Here is a 10140-nt window from a genome sequence, read left to right on the forward strand (position 1 = left end):
TTGTCTAAAGAAAGATTAAATCCGATTTAATCGTGATTATTTGGATTAAATTCGATTTAATCACGATTATGTTGATTAAATCACGCTTAATCAATAATTATAATGTTTGAATCTGATTTAATCATGATTAAATGATTAAATCTGATTACAATGATTAAATCCTGATTGAAACGTTTAAATCGTGATTAGTGTGATTAAATCGCGATAAGAAATTAGAACGAGAATCAGAATATTTACATTGGTGATTGGAATGATTATAATTGCGCGTGATTAGAACGAGCTGATTAGAATAATTTAATATGTGATTCAAATTAATACTTCGTATTTACTGCACTCTGATAAAATCTCGATTTGACCGATTTTATTAAATCGTGATTAAAATGATTAAATCGAGATTAAAATGATTAAATCGAGATTAAAATGATTAAATCGTGATTTAAATGATTAAATCGTTATTTAAATGATTAAATATATTTAAAATGTTTAAATCTGATTAAAATGATTAAATCCTGATTAAAAAGATTAGATCATGATTAGAATAATTAAATCTCGTTTAAATCGTGATAAGTGATTAAATCTTCATTAGATTTTTTAATCTTGATTACCCTGATTTAATCATTTTACTATGATTATGACGCACCCAAAATGGAAGTGACCTGCCCCTCGGGTAATTAACAACTTGTTCGATGTGATTTGAGAGGGGAATGGTTTTAGTGTAGTAGTACTAAAATGCCAGATTTTTATTGCTACTATCAGAAGTTTATAATATATCTGGTACGACAGAAGTATTTATATATATCTGATGTATGTACGGATTTAGGTGTTTTAGTAAATCCGCCGCTTCACTTGTTACTGTTTTTTTACCTAGACCGTTTCGATCGTTTCGCCATATTTTTAGGTTAAATTGTTATTTAATAAACTAGAAAATTATTAGTTAAACATTTGAAACTTATTTTGAAGGGTTCAAGAAAAGATAAATTGCTTTTCTTGTATATCTAAAGGTATGTACCATATGCAAACTTTTGATAGTGCCATTATTTCCGATAGGCCTTGTCCTACGTAAAGAAAATCTTAAAACTACACGACCAAAACTATAAAATATATTAAAACCTACCTAGGAATATTTTCATTTATGGAGTCCATAACCCACCCAACACTGTGCCAACATATAGGATAAATACTAAATAGGACCAAAGTTGTTATTTTCTCAAAGGCCGCTGCTGTTTCACTATCACCCAGTGTACCTGAAGCAGACGCCAAATTCGAACAAAACAACGCGTAACTCGTTTCTATGACGTTTTTGCGACGTCGACCCCAACAGTGAAACAAGTTCGTCGGTGGGGAAAACAATTTGCTTATTCAGCTAAATAACCTTACAGGGATAGTTCTCTCTAACATATTGTATATTTATGTATATCACCTAATTTTTCGTTAAATTGTTTATAGGCTTTCAAACTGTAAAAAACGTTTTCAATAGATAGGCCTTGGCCTTCAAAAATAATAATTTCATCAATCGTGATTGCACCCCCTTTGCAATTTCCCCCCCGTGTATCGGTAAAATCGAGACTTCCGGTCGTTGACAATTCTGGCCACCAGGGTACGTTTGGAGCAAATATTGTACCCCAGAGAACTATCCCTGGGGCAATTAAGAACGGATTTAAAGTGGTTTGCGTCCAAGGTTCTTACAAGCGGAATGATTTTAGAGTAGTAGTAGTAAAATGCCCGTACAAACTTCAAACATCCTAAACTATTAAACACTAAAATTACAATAAAGTATTAATTTTTCATTTCATATAAAGTTAGACTTCAGGCAAGTGTAAATTTTTCTTTTCGTATAAAGTTAGACTTCAGGCAAGTGTAAATTTTTCATTTCATATAAAGTTAGACTTCAGGCAAGTGTAAATTTTTCATTTCATATAAAGTTAGACTACAGGCGTAGGTGGTGTACACATACGCTCTTGGGAGGGAAATTCGCTTCCATCGAAACCTGCCTGTACGGAAGGTACATGATACATATTGTGGCCTAGATAGATTCTATCCTCGTCAAGAGCATCATTTTATTCGTTTCACAAGTAATACTCGTAAGGCAAACGTTTTCTACATTTACTATCATACCCATTTAGTTTCTATTTTCTTATGGTACTATGGTTTGACTTTAGTGTGAAACACTTCTAAAAGATATTTTAAATTTAAATACCTACCTAAATATATTAGTCATTAAAGAAACTTATAATTAGCAAAGGTTTCTTATTTGCAACCAAATTTGAACTCCCTGACATTTATATTAATTTCAGAAATTTCCAGACTTTGAGAACCATATTCAAATTCCCCGACTTTTCCAGAAATTCCAGGTACTGCGGCAACCCTGTTAAATGCTTTTGTATTTTTACGCTATTAGATTGACCATTTGGATGACCAATAGAAAAAACATATACAGGGTTGCCACAAAATTTTGAGATTCAAATTCCCTGACTATTCCCTGTTTTCCCTGACCATTTTAAGAGATTTTCCCTAACTTTTTAAGGTCAAATTTTTATTTTATATTTTACTTTTATCAGAAGTTAATAAATTTTAATGAACTTATATTTCAGTAAAAAGGTTATTGCAATGTTGAAAAAATTAGCCAAACTTTCAAGGAAATAAATGATAATCATAGAATTTGTCATAGATCTGGTCTAAAAAATAAACTTAAAAAAGTGCCAAGATAAAATTGAATTCCCTGACTTTTTACGTCCATTCTTAAATTCCCTGACTTTTCCCTGACGTGTGGCAACCCTGATATACTAAATATCAAGTTAGTGGTAAAAATAGGTAATACTAGAAGTTAATAACATACCTCTACTAATCTTCGAAAGTAAATTTTTCACTTATCTCGTATAGATTTATTATCAACTTCTGGTAGTACGCGTAAGTAAAATAACGGCAACATTTGTTTTGGGATTTTGAACAATGTAATTTGTATTATCATCAACAACAATTGAATAATTCTTTGTCAATACCATTTGAACATAAGCAATATATAACTTCGAACTGAGCAGTTTTTGTTTATTACATGTTTATAAAAAACATTGTCATTACATACTTAAATGAGGTGTTTTACTTACTACAATAGGGGTCAATAATTAGGAACTTTATGGGGGGGGGGGGGAGAAGGGAGTACAGACATTCGATGAAAAATAATATACAAAATGTGTTTTCTTTACATTTTACAATTTTTTAAAACTAATGAGTTTCTCCATATTCACAAGAGGAAGACGGGCTAGGTGTGATTCGATTGGCTAGCAAGAAAATAAGTGTGATTCGATTGGCTAGTAAGAACTACCGGAAGTGTTTGGAAAATAAGTATTTTATAGATTTTATTTTTTACATTTTAGCCCATTTCTGAAGTTGTCTGGTTGTTAAAGGCAAAGGTTAATATTATATTTGAGTGTATTGACGTCATAGCTACACCATTGGCGGCCATTTTGAAAATAGCATTTAGAGATTAGAGTAGATGACGTCATCGCGGAACCATTTTCTTTTGAAATTGACTAAGCACGCGAGCTGGAGGAAATTGGTCAAGTTCGGGTTATACCAACTTTTTTGCGATATTTTTGTTTTAATAAATGTAATCTGAGAGCGAAACCATTTAACTCGTTATTTGGTTTTCTTTTGGTATTTAGAGGTATCGTACTAATTTTAAGGAAAACATGCAATTTCGTTTATTGCATTTAAGACTATTAATTTTATTTACGTAAAATTTTAAGTATTACTTTCTTTTTAGAAAATTTATTTTGAGTGTAAAAACCATTTAACTGTAAACATTTGATTTGCGACTTAGAGCTTTTTGATAAACCATTTATGTCATTTAACTTGAAACTACGTAAGTCGAGTTATTTGGTTTTCGCTGTAACGAAAGTTATATTAGAAACAGGCCAAAATGTAAAATTATTATTAAATTATATAAAATTTTGAAGTATAATTTTTCTTTTAATTTTACAGGGAAATATGAAGGAATCACAACAGCTTAGAAACCATATTTACAAAAAAATCATCACGTTTGAACAATTTTTATAGAAATTAAATCTTTGATCGTTTACCTTTAAATCTTACTCTTAATTTTAATTTTTTTATAATTGTCGCCAATAAACAGTGCTGCCAAATTGTCCAAGCACCATTTTTAAAATTATTTCACATTTAATTTTAACGTACATTAGTGCTAAGGGCTATTTTCACATTTAAGAAAATTGGCAGTTTGGTAGTTTGAAAATTATCTAACTAGATGTCACTTTGGAGACAAATTAAGTATTTCTCTAACATTAGACGTCACCGCCATCTATAATTTACCGTGAAAGCTAAAGCTAAAAATAATGCAATCTGTTCTACATCGAAACTGAAATTATTATTCGTGAAAAGAAGCTTATAAATTAATTTTAAAGCAAATTTTAACTTGGTGGATTCAAATTAGACATGCGAAACCTAGTCGCAAAATACCAACCAAATTTTTTTTAACATTTAATGCAATCTAATGCATAAATTAGAATAATAATCCAAGTATAATTATTGCAATTTTATCTTGATTAAGCTTATAAAAAAATATACTACAATTTGAGTACCAAATTAAAATCATACCCATAGCCTACGCTATATAAATCCAGATGACACCAACGAGGCAGTGTTTGCGGAAAATAACCGTAGATCACCACCGTTCACAGGAAGCGCCATCTACCAACGCCAAAACTAACTAAACCATCAAATTACGTATTTTAATTTAAATCATCAAAAAAAATCATGAAAAATTTAGATCCGAATTATCAAACGCCACGAAACTGGGAAATAGGACGAGAAACAGATAACTTTTAACTGCGCATTAGCAAACACTTTAATTATCTTTTTTTCTTAGACTGTTTCGCTAAACGTCTCCTTTTTAGAATCATCTCGTACAAGGCTTCCAATCCTTCGTCCAAACCGTCCCCGATGATGGCGCATGCGGGTTGGACGTGCCACAGATGATTAGGACCCAATTCGTGAAGTCCGAGTAGCCGTTCAATTTCGCGAGGGTCCTTCGCCGTGGGCAAATCTTGCTTGTTAGCCAAGACTAAAATAGGGACACCAACATTTTCTGGCGCTTTAGCAGTCCGCAGTAACTCCATTCGGGCTTCCTCCATGCGCTCTTCGTCCACGCTATCCAACACGAACACAATACCGTCCGTACATCGCGTGTACGACCTCCACAACGGTCGCAACTTATCCTGTCCGCCCACGTCCCAAATCACAAAGCTAGTACCTTTGGCTTTCCCGGTGGTACCTTTAATTTTTTCGCAGTTAAAACCTATCGTAGGTACCGTATTCAGGTACTGGTCGAATTTTAGTCGGTATAAAGCGGTCGTTTTGCCGGCCGAATCCAAACCCAGCATCACTACGTGAAGACTTTGATTGGGCGGTAAACTATCCAGTAGCGAAGTTCCTTTGCCGACCGTAGAACCCATGGCGCGCGCGCGGGAAAGTTTTTTTATTTTTTATAGGTGCATTTTTTTATTTTATTTTCGGGAACGTGTTTTATTTTTCCGTCACTAGATGTCGCTACCGCCGCGCAGACGGCTAGAGAGAGTTAATCCAAAATGAAGCATCGTTGATGGTTTTTTCAACCTGGCGTTTAGCGTACAGTGCAGGTGGCGTTGATCAGGCGTATTCTTATTTTTATATACCTGTAAATAGTGTGATATCGTTAGACGTTTTGTTATGACAGGTTGTTATATAAAAAGGGGAAATAATTGTATGAATAATGGCGCGTTTGTACGAGACCCAAGGGAATATACTGTTTTATAGTTTGCATGACACGCGATGAATTATGTCGTATGGAAGGTTATGTTTAGTGTGATTTCATTATATTTATTTTTATTTTTTCGGCGTAGATGTATTTGCAATTTTGAATAACCAATAAGTAAATAATAAATAAACAAAATAAGTAAATAAAATAAGTAAATTATAAATAAATAGTATTTATTTTACAAAAAATGTTTTTATAAGAAAATTAAATTTCTAAAACCATTTTGTAAGTAAAATATAGTTTATTAATAGGTAAATAATTAACTAAGTATCCCTACGCTGTGTCATTTTTACATTTAACACCTTTAAGCGAAGTAATAGATTCAATAAATTAGGAGTTATTTTGGTTTAGCCCGGGTTTAATTTCAAATACTGCTTATAATTTAAACTAATTGACGCTTCTGTAAGTTCAGTTAAATATGTTCTATTACACAACAGGGGCGTAGGTACCAGGGGGGGGGGGCAATGCCCCGCCCTAGAATTTTGCTATTGGTCTATTGAAATCTTCAAAGGGCTCAAATGCTCATTTTTAACGCTTATAAAGCTTATAGAACCACAACTGTGTTTAAATTTGTCTTTTCCCGAAAATTTACATAGTAGTAAAAATACACATTCAAAACCATTCTTTAGACCCCTTTTCGTTTCTCTTTGACCCCACCAACTTCTAGAACGCTCCTACGCCCTTGTTACACAAAACTTTAATTGCAGTTATAAAAGTACAAAAAACTGTGCGTTGATTAAAACTAAACAACTAGACAATGTTGGAAAAAGTTTTTTTAAATACCCTATGGAATATTAGAAAAAAAAACCACATTGGGTTTTGAAGATAAAAAACACTCAAGTTCATTAACTTCTAAATTCAGGGTTGGCACCTTCTGATTTTTTTAAAAATAAAATCAATCGAGTTTTTTGATTTTATTGATTTTTACACAATTAATGTCTCTTTCGTTGTATAATTAATGGGTATTTTACTTTACATCAGTTAGCTAATCAAAATTAAATTTAATTACTATTATAATTTTAGTTTTAGATGTTCTATGTATTTTGAAATACATTGTGATTTAAATCAACGATTTTTTTAAATAACTTGATTTAAATCAATTCGATTTAAATCAGCCAATCCTGCTTCTAATTATAACCGTTGCATATTACAGCTCAAACCCAAAATTCGTAAAATGTGAGATACTGCGTTTTGGAAATGTTTTTAACTAAAAAATAACGTTATCTCTAGATTAAAATTATTTATCTAAAATATTGTATTTTTTAAAAGCTTGGAATCGGTTCCATATTCCATGTTTTACAAATACTGTTTCATTCGATTTTTTTTCCTAACACAATAATCAAAAGTTCGAAAAACATTTAAGTTTTGAAATTTGGTTTTAACTTGGAAAATTATGATGTTTTGTTTTGAGAAATAACGATTTGAACTTTGAAAGTATTTTCGTGAATAAAATTTAATTTATTCTATATGTGGTTTTTTTATTCAGTTCTGAGTATTTTTAATGTTAACAATTAAATTGATAACAATAATATTTTTGATAATAGCTTTTGTAAATATCAAAGGTCTATAAGATTCCAAAATACCTTGTAAATATAGAAAAAAATTAAGTGAAAACTCGCCACAGTAAGTCAATTTCACGGTATTTTGGTTTGAATAACGGTTGAGTGGTGAAAATGGTTAAAATAGTTTCAAATTGATACTGTACACAAAACCATACAATTTCGGACAGAAAATACGATATAATAATCGACTTAGTTCCTAGTGGTACCAACGTGTGAAAACCAAAATTTCATTCAAAAACAAACTACTTGGAAGTTATTGAAATACAACAAACACTTTCAGGGGCCCCCAAAAATACTCATTAAATAAAAATATTGACTAGTCACAAACTTGTTATCAATACAAAAAAGTTGAGTCACTATAGTTTATCTACGGAAGCTTTATGTGTTAACTTTACGCAATTTAGAATAATAAACAAAGAACACCTAACCAAAAAACGAAAATTGGAAGTTATGTAATTTTGACTCTAACCCAAAAATTGCGTTTTTGTTCAAACAACAGTCAGTTGCTTAATCTCAGCCCCCCCCACTCAAATATTCCATTTTTTTATAGGAAAAAATAGGATTATTTTCGAAAAATATAGGACTTAATAGGACTATTTTTACAAAATTAGAGGATTTTACAGGACTATATATGCTATTTAATTTACTAACTTTATGCATGTAAAAACGAAATCCATATTTAGATAAATAAATCTTTGACTTTCACTTAAAAAATTGTATCACAAAAATATACTAGTAGAAAACCATGTTAACAATAACAATGGCTTCAAAAGTCGCTTGATGACTTAGGCCTAAGGTGGTGTCTGGGTATTAGCCTAGCTGATAATAACAAAAGTATAGACTAGAATGACTGGGTATAGGAATTTATCCTATAGCTAAATCTAGCAATTTAACTGACGACGTGAGTGGCGAGATTTGAAATGGGCCAGATATCAAAATTATAGGATTTTATAGGACTTTTGGGGGATTTTGCTGAAAATATAGGATGTTACAGGACATTTTAGACAATATAGGATGTTACAGGACATTTTAGACAATATAGGATTTTATAGGAATTATAGGACCTCCGGGGGGGCTGTAATCTTAAAAGCTAGTAAACCGTGGGAAATCATAAAGTTAAAAATCATTTAATTAAATGGTTAATATAAAGCATTGAAATCAAACCAAATATCTAAATCTTGCTTTTATGCAATTACGTAATTTTTGAATTAGTCCTTCTATGCTTTTCAGGCGAGTTTTCTCAAAACTGTGGTTTAGAGAAGAAATTTTAATTTTTAAGCCGAGGTCATTAACTACAGCTACATAATTTTTGGACTTTATAGTCTGAAAAGGGTATTACAACTACATAATTTATCGGCAAAATTACTAAAACGGGTATAATTCCGAAACTATTCGTAAACGCGAATAATGCACTTACGTAATTTCGACTATAAGTCCGCCTATCAACTTCGATTAAACCTACATTCAAGCTCAGGAAGCCAACTTACTCGGAACTAAGAAACGCGTTAAACGCAAAATATCAATTTCACATCCAACAGGTCTTTCTTCAATGGAACCGTATATAAATTTCACAAGGAGTAGCAAACACGCCACTTTACATAATTCCCTAGAACTCTAACGTAATGATCCCCCCCCCCCCATTACCGTAAAAACTACCCATTGAAAAGTGGCGAAACTAGGTACGAGGTAAATTTCCCACGAAAAACGTTAACGAAAATCACCTGGTTTTTGAAATACGAACCAAAAAAAGAGCCCAAAAATACTAAGATATAAAAGGGAACCAACGCCTAAAAATCACTTAGAAAAAAAGACCACCAAGAGGCCTACATTTTGCCAATAGAAGGTCTAAAACGAACCCCCCTAAGAAAAGCCGTAGTAAAAACAGCGCGACCCCACACACCTGATACTTCTACGGCCGTGAACGATTTCTGCCCTAGGGGCCAATATAACATTATAACCCAGGCCAAAAATCCAAAATATAACAGGTACGGTGGTATAAAACTTGCTAGCAAAAAGTAGTAACACAGGTCCTCATCGTAAGCCTACGTTTTTTCGGGCATTTTAATTTATCTTCTTTATGACCTACCAAGGCTTAAAAATTAGGTTTAAAAGAACGAGAAACATACCTTGTATTTAGCGGTAGTTAATATTAATCCAAATTTGTATAAATTTCGTCGATTTGGCGCTATTTGTTTACATTTTAACGGACGTAACAAACTTACGCGGAGCCGTAACACGACACGTTCGGTAGGGTTCGGCTACCAGCCGAAAAATGAAGGCAAGATTTCGCGTCTGTCTCGTGGCGTCGCCGCTAGGTGGCCAGATAGTCGCTAGGCGCGCGGAGCGCCGAGAACGAGGCTGGTGATGGGGCCGTGACGTCACGGCCCTAATGGAAGCGCAGGATGTCCGACCAAGGAGGAGCGATACGCGTGAGGGGGGATGGAATAATAAATGGCAGCCGAGTTATCTATCGTAGTTTTTGCGTTTTGTTTCGCTCTATGGTTTGTCTTTATTATTTGTTGGGCATAGACAATAGAGCGTCGGTTTCCTAGGAGCTGGGATAGCCGCCTTTTCTTTTATTTGGGATTATTTCTTGGCACGATTTATATTTGGGACTGTCAAGACGACCTGGCAACACCGTTGTGATGTTAAATCTAGGAAACTTTTTGCGTCTCCTCGATGTTTTATACGCGTGGGATTATCATGCATGGTCTTTAGGGTCGTAAATTCTCGGATTTAATTATATTGTCTTGTCTGTGCTGTTGTAAA

The 10140-nt window shown here is 32.9% G+C and overlaps 1 protein-coding gene across 2 annotated transcripts; it reads right to left on the minus strand.

The window, feature by feature from the left end:
• Window positions 1–4500: 4500 nt before the first annotated feature.
• Window positions 4501–9696, minus strand: Arl4 (ADP ribosylation factor-like 4). 2 transcript variants are annotated; one of them, XM_090178848.1, is made up of 2 exons: window positions 9498–9696; window positions 4501–5687 (listed from the first exon to the last, which is right to left on the minus strand). In XM_090178848.1, exon 2 carries the CDS (start codon window positions 5466–5468, stop codon window positions 4866–4868), a length of 603 nt encoding a protein of 200 aa, XP_090034974.1. In that variant the 5' UTR covers window positions 5469–5687; window positions 9498–9696; the 3' UTR covers window positions 4501–4865. The 2 variants fall into 2 exon arrangements, with proteins under 2 accessions (XP_090034974.1, XP_090034981.1); XM_090178855.1 differs by lacking the exon at window positions 9498–9696 and adding an exon at window positions 8789–8982.
• Window positions 9697–10140: the final 444 nt, after the last annotated feature.

The sequence above is a fragment of the Leiobunum rupestre genome, chromosome 1 (genome assembly GCF_980474605.1).
Source record: "Leiobunum rupestre chromosome 1, qqLeiRupe1.1.hap1, whole genome shotgun sequence".
NCBI lineage: Eukaryota > Metazoa > Arthropoda > Arachnida > Opiliones > Sclerosomatidae > Leiobunum > Leiobunum rupestre.